Below are 27,228 nucleotides of genomic sequence, written 5' to 3' on the forward strand. Positions count from 1 at the left end.
GACAAATGAAGTATAATACAACTATACAAGTCTTTTTTGTGACAGTGGGTTGCACAGTTTTCCTTTAGGACACTTTTTTTCATACACGCACACATACAAATGCGTCCATTCATATTAGGCACGCACACACACACACACATGCATACACCACATGTAAAGATACGTGAAAGAGTAACGGCCATCCGCCTCCCAAGTTTCATTAAAAATCATCCCAATCCCCTCTTCTGCTGTCTACCACTTCTGTCACCATGTATTTGTTCGTGTCTTTTATTATTTTATCCAAAACACTCTAACCCGCCGCGCTTCGTATCTCACGGTTCAAATCCTTCCTTCCCGCTCTCCCAGAAAGCCCGCTGTCATTTGCTGACGGAAAGCATGAAATTACCGTAATAAGCGGTATATTGCCGAAAAGTGCATGTTGTCTACTATCAGGGGCAATTTGAATGGTTTTGATAGTGCAAACGTTTGAAGAGTTACGGTACAATGAATACACTTGCTGATCTGTGTCGGCGACGACACATTCGGTTCTAAAGGGTTCATTTGAGCCGGATCCTGTTCCGGGAAATGTCCAATTTTGGACTTTTGCGTTCCGCCATTGTTTTTAAGCAATCTGGCAAAAACAACTGCTTTACATGGTGATGGTGTGTGCACACTGGCGTAAAGCGAGTGTTTTCAGTTCAGTTCGGTTCTCGTGCGTGAGCGTAAAGCTCAGCTATCATAGGAATGAATTGAAAACACTCGCTTCATGCCAGGGTGAGACACAGAGCGAGCACGGGTTAAGGAAAATGTATTTGGAGGTTATGTTTTGCTACCGGCCCCCAGCAAATATATTTGACCAGTTTTCTTAAGTTCAAAATCAGTATCATCGGTTGGTGCTTATGCTTATTGTTTTGCACAAAGCGTAGCGTTTGGAGAGTTGGATCAAGTTTGGAGAGAGATATCCCTGGCGAATTATTCTAATATAAATAAGTTCATATCGCCAAAATGTCAAAAAGACAAGCATATTTTTCATTTTCCATATCCACGAGTAAAGCTGGTAGTGTTTCCGATCAAAAGAGATCCTGAAGATACAACTGCTAATAATAATCAGGATAGCAGCGGGAGACATGAGTAACTGGAGTTAGATCAGTTAGACCAATGTAATGGAAAAGGCAACAACATCATCTGTGAGAGAATATCACTAATCAACTGAATGATGCTTAGTCTCAACGTAGCTATACCGAAGCGTATCTACCCCGAAGTGATAAAATAAAATAAAAATCTGTATCAAAATCCAAGACAAGTTTGAAGGGAATTACAAACCTGCGCACATTTAAACACACATAACTATAGAATTAATTCTTGATGCGCACGTGAGCATCAGTGTTTCTCACAGGTTCAGTGTAAAGTCTGTGTAGAGAGAACGGTGTCGTCTTAGCGGTCTCTAATTTAATAACTAATGATCGTTGCGACGGAAGTGAATCAATCAAAACTAATTTTAGCTGGAAAATATCTTTATTCAAGAACCGCTATAAAGACAAAACAATCTGTTACCTTAAATTATACGTTTATCTCTGTAGAGCTGCTTTGAAACACTCTACATTGTTAAAAGCACTATATAAATGAAGATGACTTGACTTGACTTTATTGGCTCCATCCAGGATCCGAAGGCCGGCCTAACGTCGCATAGAGTGACCCGACCCGTCTTTGAGGCGTCCGTCACGACTTTATGAAGAGGTTGTCCCCAAGCTTGAATGACGTCACTAGTCTCTAAAGATTCATGGATGTGAGGATGTGAGCGTTGAGGAGACTGAAGTCTGGGTCACAGTCCTGAAGCAGAGGAGGTCTGCGAGCGATAAGGAGCTAATAACCTCAATTGATTATTTTTATTTGATATTACCATGACATAAACTACAGCACTTGACTTAGACTTGAACTTGGCTAGTTTAAGTTTCAGGTTAAAGGAAGTTATATATATATATAAGGAAATACAATATGAATGTGAGGAAATTTATTTATTTACAGAAAAATGTATTTATTTACAGCAGCATTTACTTGCACAATATGGCAAGGGAATCACATGACAAACAAAAAAAACATTTGTGTGGCAATATAAAATAAAAGACATGAAAACTTGATTGTGATACCAAACCCAAAACCAAACGTGACATAGATAGATCGCATCAGCCTGAACTGATCAAAAGTATTCTGTGGTGAACTAAATGCTACAGAAAAAAATAAAAATAATTTGAGTTAATCCTATATTATTACTCAATTCAAGCTTGTAGAAATTAAAGCATAAATATCAACGATATAAAATTAAGTAAAACCTACTAAACTTTTCTAATACTGGTGTTCCCATCATGTACTGGTGCAAGATTTGTTAATAAGGTTTATTAGCTGTATTAACACTGTTTTAAAATTGCTTTTTTTTCAGTCTACAGCATCAAAACCTAAATTCTGAGAATATTTAGACAAAACAGAAAGAGAGAGAGAGAGAGAGAGAGAGAGAGAGAGAGAGAGAGAGAGAGAGAGAGAGAGAGAGAGAGGCATTAATAGGCACATATACATTTTTTCAAGGTAAAATGTAAATGCTATCTTTTTGTAAACCATACATTTTGATTAAATGATTCAGAAACAGAATCAGAAACCTTTATTGCCACGTAAGGAACGAAAAAGGAATTTGTTAAGGCATTAGTGCAATGATTTGTACATAAGCCATAAACAATACGAACAATACCTACGATAAATGATAAAATTACTAAAGAAATGTAACAAAAAACCCAGATAAAATGTAAAATATGCACATAAATTTCTTAAAAGTTAATTGTTATGCTAAAAAAGTAGAAGAACTAACACAGTAGTGCTAAAACAGTGAAACTTTTTAAAACAATTACAAAAACCAATTGCCATGATTAAACCTATAGTAATAATATAGGACTTTGCCCACACATTGTGCTTCTTCTGCAGTTTGAGCCGCAGATTTAAGTCCCGGCTGTCAAATCTGGCTCTGAAGATAAGTTACCAGGAGCCGTGTTGCAGGTTTCATTGCATTTCATTTTATCTTTTTGATAATAACAGCAAGCAGAATCAGAACGACCACAGCCAACACAAATGTCACCACAGCCCCTAAAATACCCCAATGATCTACAGCGGGTAAGAAGAAGAAGGGTGGAAGAGAAAACATTTCTTTGTTTTAAAAATGTTTTTTCATTTTCAAACTCTCTGTTAAAGATTTTTCCTCAATGTCTCTTGCTTTACTTACCACGTGTTTTGGTGTCCTCGGTTTTGCTGTTCAGTTTTTGTCTTGAGCCAGATTCTGTAGAGGATAAATCAAAGGATAGTCACACAGTTTAGCATCGAATTGCTGTTCAAATCTTTGATGTATAAACCTCAGCTGTCCAAATATTTACAAAATAATATTTCTAAACATCTACTGATCTTCTCTCACCTGTGTCGTTGACTGTAAAATTATTAATGATCAGATTTCCATCTCTATCATTCCTTCGATCACTGCTGACCCCATGGACTCTCTTGGAAACCTTCCAGCCTTCAGTGTTTCTCACTTTATCAGCTTTGGACAACGGATCATCCACATTTTTCACAGGAATCTCATCTGAGGCGAAACAGAAAGACATTAATCATTATAATAATGGTGTCAGTCAATCGAGACACATTAAGGATTAAGAGGGAAAATAAGCTTAAATCATTTATTTAATTTTTATCACATTCCTTGTGTAATCGGTTTGGACTTTACCATGAACATGAAGATGGAACTCCAGCTCTTTTGGAGAATTTTTATAATAAAATCTCAATAAGTATTTCCCAAAGTCACTGAAGTTTAGATCCATCAGGATGAAGTCACATGCTCCTCTTTTACACACTCGTCCACTTTCATGATTATTTTCCTCATTCAGACACGCAGGGATGTCAGAAAAGCGTGTGGATTTTCCCCGACGGACAACACGAATATGAGAAATGTCTTCGGCCGGATGTCCACAACGCAGGGTGACGGTTCCTCCCTTTATTCCTTCCACATGTTTGACTACAGGGGGGGTTTCTGCAAACAGATTAATTCAATATAAATCATCAATATGACAATGATATGTGACATTTCTGTCTATTCTCAGTAATCAATGTTATCAGAATTATTCAGTTATAAATAGAGTTATAATAGAAATGAAAATAATGTTGCTTAAGTCAAGTATATTTCACCACCCCACACATCCACATCCAATGAGTTTCCCCGATGTTGAGCACCAGAAATATATGAAAAGATTTGAAAAGATTAAGGTTGTTGGCTGGAGCCATGGTCTATTGCTGATGGAAATTAAATTATGCAAAAACATTGTCATTTTCCATCTAAATCCCAGTTGGTTATTCTCGCTTTCTTCTGTTTAGCTTATGAATTTTGTGTCTTAGTGGTCTTTCAGAGCTAACACACAAGCCTCATTCATGACAATAACACAGTTGTAGTGAATTCCTGCCCAAACAATGTTTATTAATAAATGAACTGCATAAATAAGTCAGTGACATCATGATGTGTAATTATGTAATATTCATCATCAGCCCTCAAATGAAAAACAAAAGTCACTTGGCTTTAGTGGTGCAACACACAAACAATCTAAAATAACTCAACATAGAACTGTAAATAAAAAAATATGATTTATCAACAAAAAATTATACTGACCGACGCTATGACTGATAAAGATAAACAGCAGCGGCAGAGTCAGCCTGTCGAGAGAACAGAAGGGCAGATTGGTGACAGATTCTTCACAAAGAAACTTATCTAGAGAATTTCTTTTTTAGTCAAAAACCTTTCTGACCACAATACAGCTAACTCTAAACTTTCCATTTCATGTTTTATTTAAAGCTTTTGCATGAATATTTAACACATGTTAAATATTCAATCATAAACATCAACTATAATCGGAATCTTAAATTCTACGTTTTCCAAATGATTCTAGTGTATTAAAGTAATTAGTCCGTGAAGCCGTGGTTACAGTGCATTTAGAACAGCTAGACGTAAACCACGGATTCATATGATGAGATGATAATGAGCTGATGAGTTGAATCAGGTGTGTTTGATTAGGGAGACAAAGAAAACGTGCAGTGTTGGGGGTCCTTCAGGACAGGGTTGAGAAACACTGATTTGTCTTATATAACTTTATTAATTTGAGTTAAATCAACTTAAATAATTTACCGCAATCGGTTTCCTAAAACCATTTGAGTAGCTATATAGTTGTTTAAACTTGATTAGATTTATTAAATTAACTCAAACCAGTTAGTTTAAATTAATGGAATGAACTTAAATTTTTCAAGTTATATATATACTCAAAATGATTGACTAAACCAACACTAAATTATGAGTGAATATGACTCAATATATAAGTTAACAATACTCATATGTATTTATTTTTAATCTTAAATGGTTTGCCGCAATCGGTTTCCTCAATCGGTTTGAGTTGAGTTACTTATCGGGTTTTACAGTGGAAGCTTTTGTCATCAAGACAGATTCCTATCTAATGTAATTAGCCATGTTATTTACCCAACTACTGAAATCAAAGGGATGGAAAGGCATAGCGCAAAATACCTGTCCCAAATAGATGAATGCAATAATTTCTTGAGGTGCATAGATAAAAAAAACTAGATCCGCACACGAAAATTAGCCAAAAAGCTCACAAGATTTAATTGTCCAGAGGCCACAAGTAAAGTGCAAAACAGTGCAAAGTGCGCAAAACGTTTTAGGGTTCAACCCTTCATCAGTGCCATATTTCCAAGCACACTTGTGGTCATTTACAAACTTATTACCGTAATCAATGTAATATACTGGAATCTAACACAGAATTTATCCCACAGAAAAATATTTACATGAATAGTCTAGTTAGTATATCGCCTACATACACATCACAACGACATAATCTATTCAAAGCTTTGAACGTTTCTAAAAACTTGACTAATATAAATCGTGTTATAAATCACACGACTGGATAACAATAGCCATGAAGACCTTGATTTATTTCCTTAGCATTGCTAGCAAGTTTAGTTTTCCACATTCAAAAAACACAAATATTTAATTAAGAATACAAAAACACACATTTTAAAACATGAAAACTTACATGGTATAGGCTAAGTGGAGCACATGAGTCAACGCTTCATAAATCACTGAAGGTTTAGCGATAGTTAGGTAGTTAAAGGGTCGTGTTAAAGTGAAAGTACATGTGCGCGCTTCCAGAGATTGGGAATCTGGGTGCGTTTAGCCTAGCCTATGCTACTACAAAAACTTTCTCTCTTGAGTTAATTTCGGATTTTCACAAATTCGTATTACAGAAGCAAATCTTAAATTGATTTAGGATTCTTATCCTATCTTACAAAATCTAATTTTATCTGTAGTTAGTAATCTTAAACCCCTCCATCGAGTTCGGTAATCAACTCTCAGGTCTGTTACTAAGCAACCAACAGCACGCAAACAGCTGGTATGAAGCTAAACGGAAGAGCGGGAGAATAGAGAAACAGAATAAGTAGCGAAGTGTTGATGACCTTAATAGAAAAGGAAAAGCTTTTACTTCGTAGGAGTCTGTACTCTGTAATTATTCGGGTTTTGTCGTCAAAGTGCTGCACATAATTTGTCTGCACGAATTTCCGTCACATCGCTGTTCTTCATCTCATTTTGAAGTTAAGACACCATTGGGGTTGTCCTAAAGTTAAGACCGTTTTTTTTTTTTTTTTTTTTTTGTATTAGGCTAAACATTACAAAGCATTAAAGTAATACAAATAAACATGGGAAAAACAAAACAAAAAAGATGCACAGACACAAATAAATTGCCAGGATAACAAAAAAACAAGAACAATGCAATGTATTTACCTTAAGAGGACAAAATGGATGAATATAGAGATATACTGTTTTCAATGGTTTGGGATTAACAGAGCTTTGGATAGTTTCCATGTATTTGTCTAGACTCTAGATCATCTTTGAATAGAGAAGAGGTTTAGAGCCAGTAGGCCTACATTTTTGCTTATGTGTACATTTAGGCTATGTGAAATTTAGCTAAAAGGAAACACAGATTAATTATGTGATATTGTCCCGTTTTCCCTTTTGAGTAGTCAAACAAACCAAAGAAAACATCTTTAAAACAGAAAGAAAGGTCACAAAATAAGATTGGATAAAAATCAACAAACTGACCAAAATGTCTCTGTGTTGCCAAAACAAGTGAATGACATGTTCCTCAGGAGAGTTATCTCTTCTCCTCATACACACACACACACACACACAAAGCCTATCTATCCACACACTTATCCTACGTGTGTGTGTGTGTGTGTGTGTGTGTGTGTGTGTGCGCGTGTGTGTGTGTGTGTATATATATATATATATATACATATATATATATATTAGGGCTGTCAAAAGATTAATCGCGATTAATCGCATCCCAAAAAAGTTTGTGTTTACATAATATATGTGTGTGTACTGTGTATAATTATTTATATATATATAAAAACACACACAATCATGTATATATTTAAGGAAAATTGGTTATATTTATATATAATATAAATTATATAAATGTATATACAGTATATAAATGCAATTATTCCTTAAATATATATTTGAATGTGTGTGTATTTATACATAATAATTCTACACAGTATACACACATATATTATGTAAACACAAACTTTTATTTTGGATGTGATTAATCATGATTAATCTTTTGTCAGCCCTAATATATATATATATATATATATATATATATATATATATATATATATATATATATATATATAAAGTAACCGTTACAAGTTAAGATTATGCATTTAAGAAATGTCATTTTGTAATAGCTTTTGTCCTAAATTAGGTCCTAATGCTGGCCAGACAGTCCACAGTTCGCTATTCATCATGTTACGACCCCCGAGATACTCTAGGGGTACAGGGGTCTAACATTGATTTAAAATTGACATTTAAAAAGAAATACATATAATTGGTGTGCTGTCCAAAGAACCACAAGTCTAGATGAATACCGTGCAATGAGCGGATACATTTAGTTAGTTTTTATTTGATAGGGACAAAGTGTATTTTGTACAAATTAATGAATATTTGTACAAAATACACAATGTAAACAAGCCGGATTATAGCAACATTGCTAATTTACTAGGTAGGCTATACGTATACACAAGAACAAATACTCAACTATACACAACACTACTAAAAAACAATACCCAAAACACATTACTAAAATTACTTAGAAAAATATTTGCACTCATGATTTATCATAAGCCACTTCTTTAGATGTTCTTTAAAAGTGTGATAAGTAGAACATTGTCTTATTGACTGCGATAAACTATTAAAAGATTTGCTCCCTATCACAGATAATACTTTCTGATCAAATTTATTTATTTAAAATGTATTTAATTTATCTGAACCATTTATTCAGTACAAAAAGTGTGTATAGGTAAGAGTAGAGCAAAACACACAAAGAAAGAATATAAATATATGTACAGTGGCTATTTAAAAAAGTCGGCGTGTTCCTTTAAACGTTTCTTTATTCTGTGTCTTCCTCTAGTGGACAACATTGATATCACAGCTTGGACCCCTAATTATAATACAGTGATCAAAACATACACACTTCAACAGCTGCGGTGTAACACTAAACACACAGACTGGATATATTTTTTCAAAACATTTAAAACAAACACACTTACATAGTAAAACTTCGACATGAGTATTTTGATCAGGCATCAAACCCGCATTTAGCGAGTGTGAGACCGAGAGGATAAAACGAAACTGAAAGTAGTTCCTGCGCATCACGTGACGTGACTGACCCTGTCCTCGCCGCTAGGGGGCGGAGATCTCTCAAACACTTATTTTTACTTTTCTTTTTTATAACAATAGGGGAAAACACAGTCATACAAAAACACTTGAATATAACAAAAACAGTTAAATCAATCTTACATCTAATACAGCAAGTATTATTTTTTACCAGCTCTTAAAACCAGTTTCAATTTCAGGTTTTATTTTAATGACACATTTTGTATAATAAAAAGGAAGCTTTTGAGTTGATAATATTGTATTGGTCCTTAACCAAGCTCTTCGTTAAACAAGCCCTACAGTTTAATAAACACATATTATACAGAACTTCATATTTAATGATGATTTCACTGTTAATTAGACATTTGTAATTGGTTGGTTAAAGGTGTTTTTTAATGCATGTTTTAACTGAATTTTCACTGCATTTACATCGTTTTTGGCATTTCCAGAGGAAAAAAAATAATATTTGGCAATTTATATAGTATGACTGGTCGTCATTTTATTCTATTGGTTATATTTTCGAAGTAGATGAAGCTGTCGGGAAAAATAAATACATAATACAGCATGCTGTTCAGTGACTAACATGATTTTGTTAATTATTTAATAATTCACATTATGAATTCAACTATTAACTTTAATACTGTGACTTTTATTTAGAAAGAAGGTTCCAGTGTTTCAGAGACGTGTTCTGGATCATGTGACATAATGGCAGGCTTGTTTCTTAATTCTCAATTATAAGTATTTTTATTACATAGGTTACTTAGTTTTCATACAAAATACTAATTTATAAAATAAAAATAAAATACAATAGCATAAAAATAAGCAGTTCCCAAACTCGGACCGCAATGGCAAGGACATCTAACACTCAATATCACATCCCCGTATCTCATATTCAATCTTTCATTGACAATTTGTCCAATCCGAAGTCTTGAATTATCATCAGTTCTTTCTCACACCCCTCAAAGCCCTTGTCTTCTTCGTTCTCCTTCTGCGTGTGCGGACCCTTTGCGTCTCCTCCGTCTCGTCTGCAACACATCAACTGGTAATACTTGCATTCTTTTCTTAATATTCAATATATGCTTTCGGTAACACTTTACAATAAGGTTCATTAGTTAACATTAGTTAACTACATTAGTTAACATGAACTAATAATGAACTGCACTTATACAGCATTTATTCATCTTTGTTAATGTTAATTTCAGCATTTACTAATACTTTATTAAAATCTTGTTAACATTAGTTCATGTACTGTGAACTAACATGAACAAACAGTGAACAGCTTTATTTATATTAACTAACATTAACAAAGATTAATAAATACTGTAACAAATGTATTGCTCATTGTTAGTTCATGTTAGTTAATACATTAACTAATGTTTAATAAATGAACCTTATTGTAAAGTGTTACCATGCTTTCTAATACAGTCTGTTTCTCTCTACTCTATTCTTTTATCTTATAGATGCTCAAAACACAAGATCCAGTGTTTTAATTACTTCACTAATTATTTTTCAGCATAAACCATTTTCTTCCAATAAATGATTTTAAAACAACAATTGCAGTGTCTTTTCTTTATAAATCATTTTCTACTAAATGATTAAACAATATCAGTGTTTTACATTATACAACACTTTCATTAAAAGGATATAATTGTGGTTAAATACATCATATAAGCCCTTATATATATCAGAAGGCACACTTGTAATAGAATAAACTGCATTTTAACACAACTATATATATATATACATACACACTGTTTGTCGTATGTTTGACACAGATACACATTCACAGTCATCAGTTTACGGATTAAAATAAACAATAATTCCTAATGTATTAGATTTTTAAGGCTTCATTAATATTAAATGCAGATTCAGTAACACACAGATTCCTGAGGAACGACTGCAGCAAATGTTCATACGCACTGAAAATGAAATATTGCAGAAATATGTTGATGGATTCCTCTGAAGGAAATGGTTGTTTTGAAGGAGAATAAAGCATACATTACTGGACTCGGTCGAGAGCAATTTGGCAAGACCAGTGACCGAGACCAGTGACCGAGACCAGTGACCGAGACCAGTGACCGAGACAGCAGAGAACTGTCTAGAGACTGAACTCCAGAGCTAGTTCTGTCAGGTCCATAACATCAAGAACACACAGACAATAAAAATTAAGAATTTTTATTGAATAAATTGCAATTCGAGTTGATAATTCTGAACTAAATTTGGCGGTACGGCTCTGTTCTGGGACAACAGCAGCATAAGGGAATGCTCACACAGTTTAGGACTGGGAAAGCTAAATTATTCCCCCGGGAACAGAGCAGGCAACAATGACAAAGCAAATGCCATTGTCAAGTTATCAGGGTTTCTTTGCCTCAATGTCTGCCCAAACTTAAAAAAGGCTTCAATCAACTTCTGAGGGTGCATGGAATAACTCAAAAGATCTGATTCTTCATCGTCGAAGCAATTTATTGGAAATCTCTCAACAATGACTTGATCTTTCTGTACATGTTTCAATGATCATTTCAGATGGTTAGCTTAATAACCTATACAGAAATAAATAAATATAAATATATGAGTCACTATATACAGTATTGAGAGCAATGTACATTCAATGATATTAAAGTACAAACAACATTGTTAAAATATTCACAGTTTACATAGCAATGTAAAATCATTCAGTGCACATGTCCAGTTAACATGTTAGATGCTAAAATTGCTAGCATCAACAAACAACTTCCAAACATACACAACATCTGTAGTGCACTCAATAAATTAATCTTTGTCCTACCAGTAGCATCTCAAAGTTGATGAACACATTGTGGCCTTTCCCAGCAGTCTTTGAACAAACTCAGCAAGTGGTTTACTCCAAACTCAATCGTCACAATGCAAATGAACAATCTTTCTCTTTTGGCTTTACAACCACCAAAACCACCACCTTGGGTCGGAGAAGCACATCCACTGTTAACAAAGATCTCTCTGCCTGCTGGTAATCACACACACCTGGATATATGTGCTATGTGCAGTTTCAATGGCCAATCAGCTTCCTTGTTTCTTCCAGGTTGCACTATGTGCTCACAACCAATAGGCTGCAATCATTTTGATCTCAAATCTCTTTACTTAACAATGATGAATATATAAATTTTTTCTTTTCCTTTCTTCATCTTCAAATTTAGCTTAACAGCCATGTTATACACGACAAGGAGGAGCAGGGGAGGTGGCGGGCAGCAGCAAAGCGAGCAGCAAGCAAGTAGACGGGACGCAAACTGAAGTGCTTTAAACAGGGCGCCCTGTTTGAGCGAGCCATTTAGCTGCGAGGGGAGTACACCAGCTAATGCAGCTCAGCTGGAGCAGATCAGCTGATGAGGCTGTTGTTAGCAAATAGCGATGCAGCGTCTTGACTACCTGGCCTTCCAGAACTGACGCTGACGCTCAATTTCATCATGATCCACAGTTCCTCAGCAGAAATCATCATTAGCTGAGTTTCCACCGTCGGCCTGAAGCTCCACGGCTTCACTAAACACACCCGTAACACACCTCTCTGGACCAACGTCACACACACACACACATCATTTCACCAACTAATGCTAGTTTTATCAGAAAACTAATCAGAAATAAATCACTGGAAACAGAGATCGCAGAACGAACATGATAAGAGCGGCCGTCTGCTGGCCTCTGTTGTTTACTTGAAGATTTAAACCCCAAGCATCGATGTTTGACCCACGGGTTTACAAGGAAAAGTGATACATTGATCATAAACTTGTGTCAATATTGCACATTAGTCACACAGAAATAAACTGGTTATTTCACAACAGAAAGAGGACACATTATTCGCCCGGTATAGAGACGAGACGCACTGACAGATATAATAAATACATGATTGACAGCAGATGATGTCTCTGATTTCTTCAAGCGGTTATATTTACCATGTTTACTATGGTAATGGTCAGCACACACGTATTCATATTTCTGCCTTATTCTACGGGGATCATAATCCACATCGGATCACTAACAGGAGTTCTTCAGACTCTCGCTGCGGTCTCTGAAAGTGAGTTCTGAGGTAGATGATGTTAAAGTGTTTAACGCTGATGTTACATGGACTCATCCAGCGCTGATGTGTCCAGACTCAGACAAACTCTGTTCATGACCTCCTCAAGCCCCAGTCGACCCGCAGTCCGCTTGTCCCGACCCAATCACGACCCGGAAGTGACAGTGGAAACACGGCTATATTAACCGATATAATACTGGACCTCTATGACGACGTCTGTCTATCACGACATCAGCCGGAACCCTCAAAACCATCAGAAGCAGAGTCACCAAAACCAGAGTCAAAATCAACACCCAGTAATCTACAGCTGAAGGGAAAAGTGGGAAGATATTTTTTTTTTTTTATGTTAAATCCAGTGTTGAAGAACTCCTGTAAAGCTCATGTTTACTCACGCCAGTGTTCAGTGTCGTCAGTGTCGTCTTCATCTGTGTCGCTCAGATTCCCCTTCGAGTCTAGACTAGATTCTGTGCAGAATATTGAAAGGTTATTCATGCAGTTTAGTGTTAATTTACTGATTAAATATAATATTACCACTCCTCCACTGATCTTCTCTCACCGGTGACTGTGACTGTGATCCAGACTTCATTATCTGAGTCCAGAACTCTGTATGTTCCAGTGTCGTTGACTGTGAACTCATGAATGATCAGAGTCTCGTCTCTGTCGGTCAGTCGATCACTGCTGACCCCGTGACCTCTCGTCCACAGCTCTGTCCAGCCTGAGCTCGAGCTTCTCTCCACTTTATCAGCGTTGATCAACAGAACATCCAACTCCAGATCCTCTCCTTTCTGCACTGAGATCTCATCTGAGGAGACACAGACACATTCATCATTATTCATTATTATAATAGTGTCGATCAGTCAAGACCATAAACATATATTTAGGATTAAAGGAACTGAATGTAGTAATATAAAAACCAGGCACTGAAAAGCCTATAATGAAATCAGCTATTCTGAATATTGAATAATTGTTACATTTAATATTTATGCTGTTTTTGCCCTGCACACAATAGTAATATTATTAAACTTTTAACATTATCAGGAAATCATGAAAGCACACGCTGATGGTTTGATCAGTTTTGACTTTACCGTGAATATGAATATGGTGGTACTCTTCTGTCTGAGCATTAGTGTAATAAACCCTTATAAAGTATTTCCCAGCGTCACGGTATCTCAGATCCTTGATGATGATGTCACATGATCCTTCTTTAAACACTCGGCCATTTTCACTCTCACATTCTTCATTCTGACAATCAAGGATGTTTGTTGACAGTCTTCTTAAAACAATTCGAGTAATATCTCTGGGCTGAGGTTCACATGACAGGGTGACGTTTCCTCCCTTTTTCCCCGTCACAGCTGCAGAAGGGGATCCTGCAAACACAGACAGAATACAATTAATTAAATACAAAGAATAAATTCAGAAAAATACATGTATTGTTTCTCTCTATTCTCTGTAATCAACTTTATCATGAAATGTAGTGAATTTTAGTTCATTAGATTTATATATATATATATATATATATATATATATATATATATATATATATATATATATATATATATATATATATATAACATTGTAGGTAATATGGAGCCAAAAATTTTAGCTGTGCCACATTTTAATATTTCAAATGTTGATGACAACAGTGTAAAGCTGTATCAGATGTTGTCAGTGCAGATGTAGTGGTGATGTATATGTCTGGAGACCAAGAACCACTTTTACGTGGTCTCGGTCTTGTCACGGCCTTGACGGTCTTTGGTCTCGGTCTTGTCTAGGTCTCGCTGTCTCAGACCGACATAGTGGTGGGGGGATTTAGCAATACAATACACAATATCCACGACGACACAACGTTCGATAATGCAACATTATTATTATTTCGCACCCTTCAAATGCAACCAATCACATGCATGTATTTTTTTGTGACATAACTTAGCCGTTTTGCCTATTTGAACAATGTATATCTTAATGGTCCAGTGGTAGAACTTTCTCCATCCGTGTCAAAGATTCTGGGTTTTAATCCGCACTTGTAAAGTGTGTTTTTTTTTCTCGTATAGTTTTTTTTTTCTCATCAAAACCGATTATGTTCATCAGTGGTTGTATATCAAGCAGCGACACGTTTGTGTGCATTATGTTTTGTGATTTCACCAGAACGAATAGAGAGTATCCGCAACGGATTGAAGCGCGCGTCCGAGTGAAGACAGTGCGGCGTGTGGTGTGCGCGACTATGGTGTGCGAGCCACACAAGAAAACACTGTATCCGCGCCACTGATCGCAGCGCAACCAGCACTTTGATCACTTGATTTAAAAACTGACAGATGACTTTGAGCGCACCGCCAACGGTGTGTGTGTGTTGTTTGATTACAGTATTGTATTTAAGATGGTGTTAGACTAAATAAATGGTTTTAAATGTCATCTGCATATCTCCGTTGTGTTGACTAAACATTAGGCCTAATCCAAGTTTATAAGTGTATATCTTTAATTTGATGTTACTATTTAATCAACACATTAAGTATAATTTCGATTGGTTACATATTTCTCATTCTTTAGACAGTTGTTGGAGGAGCAAGATGGTGTTGGAGGTGTTTGATGTTTTGTCAGATGAACCAGTACCAGTCATGTCAGTCCTCAACAGTACACACAAGTTAAGGGAGTCTCAATCCTCTAATAGTGCAGTAACAGCCGTCATGCGATTGCTACACAGTTGATCTCACCCAGTCTGCAAAAACATTTACAGTGAGCTCACAGTCACACACACGACATGGTCTGTGTCTGTGTTGTTCTGCCTGTGAAGTTGAAGTAATACCGTCTAATGTGTATTGAATGTAAACTGTGGCTGAAACCTAGTATGCTGCTGTTCTTGAATTCATACAAGTTATTGCTTAGCTTCAACACTAGTCTGTTTTTTTTTCTCCTCCGGTCTCGACTTGGTCTTGGTCTTGGTCTTGGTCTTGACTTGGTCTTGGTCTCGACTCGGTCTTGGTCTTGGTCTTGGTCTTGGTCTTGGTCTTGGTCTTGGTCTTGGTCTCGACTCGGTCTTGGTCTTGGTCTTGTTCTTGTTCTTGGTCTTGACTTGGTCTCGATTAGGTCTTGACTTGGTCTTGGTCTTGGTCTTGGTCTTGGTCTTGACTTGGTCTTGGTCTTGACTTGGTCTTGGTCTTGGTCTTGACTTGGTCTTGGTCTTGACTTGGTCTTGGTCTTGGTCTTGGTCTTGGTCTTGGTCTTGACTTGGTCTTGGTCTTGACTTGGTCTTGGTCTTGGTCTTGGTCTTGACTTGGTCTTGGTCTTGACTTGGTCTTGGTCTTGGTCTTGGTCTTGACTTGGTCTTGGTCTTGGTCTTGGTCTTGACTTGGTCTTGGTCTTGGTCTTGGTCTTGGTAGTGTCTTGGTCTCGGTTTAGGCGGTCTTGACTACAAGTCTACTGTGTAGTGAATACAAATCTGCTACAATGCAAAAAAAAAGTACACCGCAGGAAAGGGGTGACACTCTACAACATCATGAGTGCAAAACAGACACACACACCCAGACACACACACATACAAACACACTTTTATACACATACACACCAATAAATTTTGATTACAAAAAAATAGTTTTGAAGCTTCATCAGAATGTTACGAAACTTGGTGACTTTTATGGCATTAGGTATGTGAACACACAAAAAAATTGAGGTCATGATCCGAGCATGCTAAGTGGTCGTAAAAAAAATTGTCACACTTGTGGTCTTTGGTCAAAAATGACCCCCAGGGTCGGCCCGGGGCATAAGCGAACTAAGGGCCACCAGGGGGCCCCCGAACAAGTTTTTTTTTTTTACACATATTAGATAACTTAAACAAGTGACATAAATGAATGAATGAATAATTCATGACAAGCGAATTCTGATTTTATGATCAATATACCTGCCTACAACTGCTGCTGTGTCTGCCAGCGTTTGAGTCATGCGCATAATCTAGACACCTCGCGTGCATTGACTATTCGTGGGTGGGGAGACTTCTGTGATGAAAATAGACTTCAACTTTATTAATATGGTTTTAATAATCTTAAAGGGTTAGTTCACCCAAAAATGAAAATTCAGTCAGTAATTACTCACCCTCATGTTGTTCCAACCATGTAAGTCTTTCGTTCATCGTCGGATCACAAATTAAGATATTTTTAATGAAATCTGAAGGTAGTCTCACTCCTCCATAGGCTGTGTTGCACGACCACGCATCACACACATGACCAGCGTCGGCCAATAGGGAGTCTGCATGGTGACGTGCAACACAGACGCGCTGCGCTAAAACACTACGTTAACTTACTCGAGGCCCAGAGAGAAGGAAATGAATAGTGGAATAAAGTCGTTATTTTTGTTGTTGTTCCGCACATAAAGTATTGACGTCGCATGATAAACTTAATGCAGAGCCACTGTAGTCACTTGAACTATTGTAACGATGTTTTAATAACTATTCTGGGCCGGCGAGTTCGGGTCCCTCTGAAAGCCTATGGAGGAGTGAGACTGCCTTTCAGATTTCATCAAAAATATCTTAATTTGTGATCCGAAGATGAACGAAAGACTTACATGGTTAGAACAACATGAGGGTGAGTGATTACGGTAACACTTTACAATAAGGTTCATTTATTAAACATTAGTTAATGTATTAACTAACATGAACTAACAATGAGCAATACATTTGTTACAGTATTTATTAATCTTTTTTAATGTTAGTTAATATAAAGAAAGCTGTTCATTGTTTGTTCATGTTAGTTCACAGTGCATTAACTCATGTTAACAAGATTTTAATAAAGTATTAGTAAATGTTGAAATTAACATTAACAAAGAAGATTAATAAATGCTGTATAAGTGTAGTTCATTATTAGTTAATGTTAACTAATGTAGTTAACTAATGAACCTTATTGTAAAGTGTTACCGTCATTACTGACTGAATTTTCATTTTTGGGTGAACTAACCCTTTAATAATGTAACAGAGTGTTCGTACAGGGTTCACCTAACACTTACAGAAATGAGAAAATAATAAACGATAGCAGTTTGAAGTCTTCTCCACTTTATTATATTCCACACATCAGATCACTAACTCCAAAACCCTGTGACACTCCAGTACCAAGTGTGCATCTACGGCAAGCCCCGAGGGAAAAAATACATTGCATGCACACATATACAACTAGTGCCAGTACATCATTATTATTGTAACAGACCTTGTTGGAGTCTGTCATGATGCATGTACAATCCAACAAAGTCTGTTTTAATAATAATCTATTTAAAAAAAAGATTTTGAGGACAGTTACACCGTCAATAATTGTCATTGTTGTTGCTGTTATTATGTTTCTCTTTTCTCAGTTTTGTCATTATTTTAGCAAATAATTGAGAGAGTTAGTAAAAGAGTAAAGTAAAAGTTCAACGTTTTAAAAACAAAAGTGAAAAATTGATGCACTTTCATTATTTAAGTATCAATTTTTTTTGTAACATTCTATTTTTGATTATATCCATGTTTGTCTATTTTGGTTTTATTTTGTAGTTGAAGACTGCACATTTGCATTTGCACATTTGCCAACTTTTCTAAGTATCTATTTATTATTAAGTATTTATTTTGTATTAATACATAACCTCACTGTATTATTTATAATGTAGCATTATAGCGTGACATTTGTGTCAATAATCACACAATGTATAGGTTTGACTAATCATAATGCAAAAACTAACACTTTAAATCACTATTTCTAAAAAATATATATCTAAACCTTGATAGGAAATAGTTTTGAGATTGTTTAAATATATATATTCAAATCCACAAAAAAAATAAAAAAGTAAATGTGTCCATAAACAGCTGGGGAAGTCACATGCCCTCTCCATAGAGTGCTGTTTATGCCATCTAGTGGTTACAACATGGTTCTACGCTTTCTCGCCATACTCTCACCAGATGGTGCTAATCTGCTTCAAAAAAAAAAAATGTTGAAGGTCTAGAGACTCTATATTAAACTAAAATACTGCATAAAAAAAACAAAAACAAAATATATATATATTTTTATTTTTTTTCAATGGCAAAAATAGACCATAAATTTTGCATAAATATTAATAAATTCAATAAAATTCTCTCAAACTACAAAATTAAAAAGAAAAAATATTATAGAGCAAAAATAAATTGCATTGGTTTTACTGGGATGGAGAAAGGTTCATTTTTAGGTGTCACTTCTGACCGGGTGGGCCCAGGAGGTGACTCCGAAACGAAGACCGTCTGAGAAGGGTTAATAAATGAACTGCATAGAGAGGTTGTCATGGTGTGTGATGATGTCATATAATGAGAAATGCCCATCATTAATACACAAATGTCAAACAAAGTCACTTTGTGCAAAAGAGAAACAATCGAGAATAACTAGATCAACCTGGACCTGAAAATTAAACATTGTTACAATATATGAACAAATATGATACTGACCGCTATAATTGATCAAGCAAAACAGCAGAAGCAGATTCAGCCACCTGAGAAAACAGAAGAGCTGGTTTATGTCACATATACAGGCTAATAATCATAATCAAAAACATATTTATACAGGGATAAAACACTTTCCTGAGCGGTAAAATATTACTAAACATTCCCTTTCATTTAGTCTGAATATTTGTGATAAAAATGTGTAATACTGAAAATGATCAGTCTAACTCAAAGAAACAACAGGCTTTATAAATTTGGTGATAATCTAATAATGATATTAATAACCCCAATAATAGAAACGATCATCATAATCACAGTAGTAGATACGTTCAGCAAAAAACATGTCGATTTATTTCCTTAAGCGCCTTTCCACTGCACACGACATTCGCATACGATTGTCGCATTTCGCCCCCTAGTGTCAGTCGCACGGAACTTTGAAATTGGTCGTGAAGCAACCGTTACCCTCGGAATAGTAAAATTAATGATTTTAATGAATGTAATGCAAGCATGAATATATCCACACAAAACAAATGACCCTAAATATATCTAAAATAAAAATAAAAACATAGTAGATTTTATAGAGCTAATCAATATAAATATTGATTTAATAATATTTAATATTTAATTGCTATAATTATTAAAGCTGCAGTCCGTCGTTTTTCCTCTTTGTCGCCATCTCTGTTAGAAATCTGCAATTGCAGTTATTCGCGGAATTATTAACTGTGCGTGGGTAGTAAATCGGCATGAAACAGCGCGGATGAACACAATGTATTGAGGCTGCCGCGTCGCTGTGGATACTGTAACGTTACTGTCATCAGCAATCTCAGAGTATACTTTTTGAAAGTGTCAACATTAGAATTTTCATCGGAAAATGTAATCTGAACAAGTAAGTAACATTCACTTTTGTTCTGACCAAATTCGGGGGGTGGGGGGAAGCATTGCAGTAGCTATATCATGCTGATTAATTCTAACGATTGCTTATATCACGTCAAAACGTGAAAAATTTATTTTTTTCTGTAGCCAATCTGAAGTCCGAAGTCTTTGGGTTTTACAACTGGTGAATCTCCAGTTGTCCCTGGTGATTGTCGCTTAAAACTTTCGGGATCCGCCATACCAAGTGCTAACTAAGCTAAACCTCCACCATCATCCACACACGCTAGCCGGGGACTCCTTCTCTATGTGTACAGAAGTGACGTAATGACGCAAAGACATGCTCGAAATTCCCGCGGAAATCCACCAGTACCACTGGAATTAAAATCATTATTACAAGCTTACCGTTTTGAATCGAAGTAAGGCAAGCAGATCGTTTTGAACACTGGCTGGTTACGTTTCTTTTCAAAAATGTCTTTTTTGATATTTTTAAACCCAAAAAAGTGCCGGACTGCAGCTTTAATAACCGACATTTTACAGAAATTGCGTTTACAGAATAACTTTAAAGAGTTAAAATATTGGTAATTCTAGCCTCGCGCTCATTGTTTTGATTAGAAGAATACATCACATCCGGTCGACCGCCGTCGCATACGGTCTAGCCGCAGAAGTTCAGATATTTTAACGGATCCAAAGCTCAAAACGGATCCGAATTTTCCGCATACGCATATGATCGGAACTCCCCGCAGCTCCCGTACGACTCTCCATTGGAAATGAATGACTTCCGGTCCGACGGCTGTCGTTTGTCGTGTGCAGTGGAAAGGCGGCGGCTTTAGCATCTCTAGCTGGATTAGTTTTCCACAAACAGAAACACAACTATCGGTTTAATCACACAAAAACACACAGACTGGATTTATATTTGAAAACATGAACACTTACATCGTAAAACTTCGGCATGAGTCTTTTGATCAGGCGAAAAATTCATAAATTACAGCATTTAGCGAGTGGAGAGAGCGAGAGGATAAAGACGAAACTGAAAGTAACTTTCCCTGAAAATGGAATCTCATCATGTGACTTCCTGTATTCTGAATCTGGATTGGAGCCTTGTGTCAAGTGACTGACCCTGTCCTCTCCACTAGGGGGCGGAGATGAAACCAGTTCCTTTTTATTTTAAATAACAATAGAGGAATAAAAAGTAATTCAAAAACACTTGAATCTATAACAAAAACAGTCAAATCAAAACTCAATCATACATCTATACATCAAGTATTCTTTTCAACAGCCCCTTAAAACAGATCATCCGTTTCAAGTTTTATTTTAAATTTTATATAAAAATGTTATTTTAATTTGTATAATAAAAAAGCTTTTGAGTTAATAATATTTAATTTATTTTAAAGCTCTTCATTAAACAAGCCCTACAATTGAATAAAATAACACATATTATACAGACACTTCAAATTTTAGATAACTTGTTAAATGTATTTAATAGATTTAACTTTCAATAAAACGTTTGTAATTTTGGTATTTTATTCAGTTTTTTCTGCATTTACACAGTTTGTGAAACAGTTTCGTTCAGTTTCTCCCGTCACTAATCAAAAGTATCCCACAAAGATGAACGTTTCAAGCAAAAATTCAATAATATTTGGGCATTATTTATAGTATGATTGGTCATTATTTTCTTCTACTGGTTATTCTTTCAAAGCAGATTGAGCTGTCGAAAATTTTTCATAATACAGCATCATGTTCAGTGTCTGACATGATTTAGTACATTATTTATTTAATAATTTGCATATGAGTTCAACAATTAACTTTAATACTGTGACTTTTATTTTGACACCTTAAAATAAAGTGTAACCCAGTTTTCTTTATTAAAAATCTATTTTCTACAAATACTTTATTAGGAGTGTATGTTGCCCTAATGGAAGTTTTTTTTTACATCTTATTGCGCATAATAACTTAAAGTCCCTGTAAAGTCAAAATTAAGTATGTGTTCTGAGTTTGTCATATCAAAGAAAAATGTGTTATTAGCCACCCAGCCAAATTTGAATGACAAAAAAAGCCGGCAAGTACATAAAATAAGCTATTAAAATCTTTAAAAAATGAGCAGTGGTCTCTGCTCTCAAACGCTGGGGGCGTGTCCGCCGGCTGCGCTGAAACCTGTCTGACTGACATCCAACTTCTCGAGTGACTTTATGCATGAAAGACTCGGTCTCTTTTGTGGTCGGAAGGGACTGCTTTGTGAACAGATAATAGTTTAAATTACTTGGCTAAGGAATCATATTGATCATATAAATAAACAAAAAAATCACGTTAGAGTGTTGCAGAATTTAGTAGCCTACTTACTGTGGACTACCTACTATAATTATAACATAAGCACACAAGGCAGCCTACCCTCATTGGTGGGCACGCACTGCCGAGGATGGCACAGTTGTCGGCGCGACGGGAGGATGAAGGCCGAGGCGGGAGAAAGTCGGTTCGGCCACATTCACCAGTAACAGCGGATTATCAGAGCATCCCAGTTGTCTCCGACGAAAGTTTATAAAACTATCCCGTGTAAAATTATCACTACAGAGGCGGGTTTTGGTGGTGATCCTCAGCTCTCCATCAAGGTGGCTCTTCACAAAATTAATCCACCTCTTCTTGATGTGATCGTTTTTCGGAAATTTAAATAAGGACACCGATCTGTTTCGTACATGATCGCATCCAGGTAGTACGCATTTCCGTGACGAAGGCATAGCTAACTAGCAAACTGTAGGCTGTAGTTATAATAGTACTGACAGTAACTCGCGATTGAGCGCCAAACTGATGCGAATGTGCTCTGTTTATATTGTTAGAGAGCGGCCAGGCTCAGGGGCTCCAGTGCGTCATCAAGTAGGGGCGTGTCCAGGAGCTCAGGGGCTCCAGTGCGTCATCGAGCCCCCGTTTTAGCCCCGCCCAAAAAATCCGGAAAATAGCAATGGTGAAAAACTGTTTAACGGTCTAACTCCACAATTCAGTACTTCGCAGTTCACAGTCTTTGTAATATGTTTTAGCAATACATTTCTAACATTTATAATGTGTTTAGAATTTTTTTTTAGAATTGCCTTTACAGGGACTTTAATAAACTATGGATGGTATTGCAGTTTTTAAGTACACCAGATTACACAGACCTTATTTTACTCATAAATCTAAAAATATCTTTATAAAAACCTTTTTATTCTTTATTTGATGACAAATCATACAACAATTAAATACAAAAATAACAATACCAGTAAACATCAGTAAATAAATAATGATAATAAATACTGGAGGGTTATAAACCGGGATAAATGATCATGTAACGACACATTAATGATCAGAAAGTTGATCTGGATCTGAGACGCTTCACAGAGGCTTGAGTTTGTAAATGCAGCAAACAAACCTTCATATTTCATCAGAATATTACAAATAATTATGAACAGAGTAAAAAAATCAATTGCAAAAATAAATAAATAAATAAATATCAACTAAACAATTCTAACAAAACATGTCTTACAAAAGTGATTTGTTCATTTTTTCACAGTACACACTCTTTCAAATCATATTTACGAGGAATAATGCAACTTTCATCATGCACCATTTCATCCACAGGAATGAACACTTCAGGAGACGCTAAACCTGTGTATAATTACATATACATATTATTTAAACATGCATATTTAAAAAGAAAAAAATGTACATATATAAATGCACTTTCTATCTTTCACAGTGTGTCATAGACTCACTGATCATACTGTGAATACTTTAAGATTATTATTTATTTTTTTCAAACAATAATTGATGGATTCAATAGAAACAATACTTCATGAATTATAATTGGTCACCTTTCAGTTTCCAGCTGATCTTTATAGGCCACTTTACCCAGTAAACAAACAGAATCTCGTGTACAGTAGGAATGCAGTCCAAATGTTGTATATTAAATACATATTGCACACAGATGTCGGCAGAATCCTGTGCAGATCTGATGGTTCTGAAGGCAGTGACATTACTAGATGTTCTGGATACTGTACAATATTGTCATCCTTTGGTCATGATCCACTTGAGGAATTATGTTCTGTTTTCCTGATCAAACATTTGTGTTTCTTGATGACAGTGAATATAATCAGAGCCAGCAGAACGCCAGAAGCACCGGCAGTCCGACAGACACCGTCCAAAGCCTCACATCTGGAAGGAGGAAGAGAACACCGTTTAAAAAATATATATATATTTTCATACTCACTGTTTAAAGATTGTGTAAATCTCTCAATGTCTCCTGTTCTACTTACTATGTCCAGTGCCATTAGTTGTGTGATCATCTGTTCTCGTCGAGTGTGTAGGAACTGTAGAGAATATCAAAGGTTACTCACACAGTTTCACATTTACTGTTCAAATCATGATGAATAAACCTCAGCCGTCCAAATGTTTAAAAAAATTATATTTCCACTCCTCCACTGATCTTCTCTCACCGGTGACTGTGACTGTGATCAATGTTTCTCCTTCATAATCCAGAACTCTGTATGTTCCAGTGTCAGCGTCTGTAAACTTTTTAATAGTCAGATTTACATCCCGATTAGTCAGTCGATCACTGCTGACCCCGTGACCTCTCGTCCAGATCTTCTTCCAGCCTTCATTAGAGCTTCTCTCCACTTTATAAGCATTAGACAACAGAACGTCCAACTCCAGATCCTCTCCTTTCTTCACAGAGATCTCATCTGAGGAGACACAGACACATTCAGCATTATTATAATGGTGTCAATTAGGGCTGCATAACGGTTAATCGCAACTAATTGTTTGCAGAATAAAAGTTTACATCATATATGTGTGTGTACTCTGTATAATAATTATGTATTTATAAATACACACACATGCATGTATATATTTAAAAAATATTTACATGTTTATATACATTTTTATATTTAAATATGATTCATATTATATATAATTATAAATACTTAATATATAAATTGATTTTTTTCTTAAAATTATACATGCATGTTTGTATATTTATACATAATTATTATACAGAGTACACACACATATATGATGTAAACAAAAACTTTTATTCTGCAGACGATTAGTTGCGATTAACCGTTATGCAGCCCTAGTGTCAATCAATCAAGACATGAGACATATTAAGTATTAAAGGGAACAAAATTTAAACATTTAAAATCTGCATGCAAGAGTAACACGATCACTGAAGGACATCCAGAAAACTCTGACCTTACCATGAATATGAAGATGATATTCCCTGATTTGTTGCTTTGGCTTTGTCTGATCATTAGTGTAACGGACTCTTAAAAAGTATTTCCCAGCGTCACTGTAGATCAGATCCTTGATGACGACGTCACATGATCCTTCTTTAAACACTCGGCTATTTTTACTCTCACATTTTTCATTCTGACAATCCAGAATTTTTTTTGAGAGTCTGCTTAAAACTATATCAGAAATATCCTCAGATTCACACGACAGGGTGGCGTTCCCTCCTTTCTTCCCCGGCACAGATCGAGGGGTGTTTTCTGCAAAACACACACACAAATACTCGTTCACACACAAATCAATACCTGTACAAGACTGAGGCTGGGAAATAACAAAACAAAACTGGTCAAAAAGTCCAAAATGGCAAAAATACAGTAATGTATTCAGCGGATTATTCCCACTTTATTCTCAGTTAAGACCCGGTCCACTTTCAGGACAGTATTGTGTCTTATTGGCCTTTCAGATCTTCATTCATGAACAGGGGAAGATCAGAAAATCATTATAAAGAAATGTAGGTGCTAAAATACAGCCAGTTGAGGTGAATTCCTGAACTGTGTTTATTAATAGATGAACTGAATGATGTCATGTCAGTGATGATGTAATATATATATGCTGGGTGATTTCCATTACCAATGTCAAGCAAAGTCACTTGGTGCAAAATAGAAACAATCAACTATAGATTAAAATGATACTGACCGCTATATTTGATAAAGCAAACCAGCAGAAGCAGAAGTTTTGAAACCCTGATGATGAAAACAGAAGAGCTGGTTTATGTCACAGACACACATTTATACAGGGATAAAACACTTTCCTGAATGGTCAAATATTACTAAACAATGACTTTAATTTTCTGTGAATATTTAACATAATAAACATGTCACATAAAAAACATCAACTATAACCTGAATGTTTGGTTTTTGTAAATGATTGTAATTCTGAAAATGATCCGTCAAACTCAAAACACAAAACACAAACAGGCTTTAGATATTCAATAGCAATCTAATGAGTATCTCTATAAATAAAGAAGCATAATCATAATAGCAATTATTGATTCAGCATGCCGATTTATTTCCGCGTCACTATATCACGATTAAACAAACAGAAACACAACTATTGGTAGCTATAATAACACAAACAACCTGGATAATTTATATTTAAAAACTTACATGGTTCTGCAAGAACTGTATCTCGTCAACACGTTGTAATCCACAGCTCGTTCAGCTCGGTTTCGTTCTGTACACACACTTATAAAGCTGATGCACGTGTCTGAGCACTGTGATGTTGTGCTGCACGCTTCATGAGTTCTTCTGTGTTTATGTTTCTCAGTCACTCACTGTAGCAGCCTATATACCTTTGTCCCGGAGCAGTGTCTGTTTATTTGAAGTCACGTGATTGCTCAAGTCAATGTCCATTTAGCCTACTAAAAAATTGTTTTGTTCATGTATCGCCTATATTACATTATCATATATTCTGCCATAAAAGCTATATAGCCTAACCACATACAATAATTAGGGCATCATTTGCCTCCAACTCTGTTGATATTAATTATAATTATTATAATTATTGTTGTTTTTACATTTAATGTATTGCCACACTTTAATATGTAAATAATATGATAAGAAAACTAAGCACATTCAGCGTATTCAAGATTTTATTTGCTTAGTGGATAAAACAACGGAGTTTGTGGCTTCTGTAAATTTGACCTTCCACAAGATGGCGCTGTTTTATACACTCTTGATGCTTCTAATCTTTTCTCCAAACAGAGATAAAGAGGCTTAATTTCTCCATCCCTAGTGTGAAGTAAAGTGAGCAAACCCAAAACTGAACGTAACCCACAAATGTAGCACTTCCTGAAATTGAAATGTA

The 27,228-nt window shown here is 35.7% G+C and overlaps 3 protein-coding genes across 3 annotated transcripts in view; all 3 read right to left on the reverse strand.

Moving 5' to 3' along the window:
• LOC306987630 (uncharacterized protein) overlaps window positions 1–26,662 on the reverse strand; it is a 45,268-nt gene extending 18,606 nt beyond the window's left edge. The window contains exon 1 of the mRNA XM_079592063.1: window positions 26,529–26,662. Coding sequence (XP_079448189.1) covers window positions 26,529–26,530 — 2 coding nt within the window. The 5' untranslated portion in view covers window positions 26,531–26,662. The remainder of the gene's footprint in view (window positions 1–26,528) is intronic.
• LOC306986979 (uncharacterized protein) lies at window positions 1,977–6,422 on the reverse strand. The gene is made up of 6 exons (XM_079590841.1): window positions 6,099–6,422; window positions 4,670–4,713; window positions 3,737–4,039; window positions 3,431–3,595; window positions 3,245–3,298; window positions 1,977–3,126 (listed from the first exon to the last, which is right to left on the reverse strand). Coding segments are annotated over exons 1-6 (660 nt in total). The 5' UTR covers window positions 6,101–6,422; the 3' UTR covers window positions 1,977–3,034.
• Window positions 11,223–21,181, reverse strand: LOC306986980 (uncharacterized protein). The gene is made up of 6 exons (XM_079590842.1): window positions 21,049–21,181; window positions 19,249–19,292; window positions 13,910–14,191; window positions 13,381–13,626; window positions 13,217–13,288; window positions 11,223–13,131 (listed from the first exon to the last, which is right to left on the reverse strand). Coding segments are annotated over exons 1-6 (777 nt in total). The 5' UTR covers window positions 21,051–21,181; the 3' UTR covers window positions 11,223–13,000.
• Window positions 26,663–27,228: the final 566 nt, after the last annotated feature.

The sequence above is a fragment of the Phoxinus phoxinus genome, assembly GCF_949152265.1.
Source record: "Phoxinus phoxinus genome assembly, chromosome: 19".
Lineage (NCBI taxonomy): Eukaryota > Metazoa > Chordata > Actinopteri > Cypriniformes > Leuciscidae > Phoxinus > Phoxinus phoxinus.

What these genes read in the sequence shown, in the direction of transcription:
- LOC306986979 (XM_079590841.1), bottom strand. An exon ending in TTTTACAGTCAACGACACAG is followed by an intron (nt 3,299 to 3,430) that starts GTGAGAGAAGAT and finishes TATCCTCTACAG; the next exon opens with AATCTGGCTCAAGACAAAAA. An exon ending in CGAGGACACCAAAACACGTG is followed by an intron (nt 3,127 to 3,244) that starts GTAAGTAAAGCA and finishes TACCCGCTGTAG; the next exon opens with ATCATTGGGGTATTTTAGGG.
- LOC306986980 (XM_079590842.1), bottom strand. An exon ending in CCACCATATTCATATTCACG is followed by an intron (nt 13,627 to 13,909) that starts GTAAAGTCAAAA and finishes GTGTCTCCTCAG; the next exon opens with ATGAGATCTCAGTGCAGAAA. An exon ending in TGACGACACTGAACACTGGC is followed by an intron (nt 13,132 to 13,216) that starts GTGAGTAAACAT and finishes TTTTCCCTTCAG; the next exon opens with CTGTAGATTACTGGGTGTTG.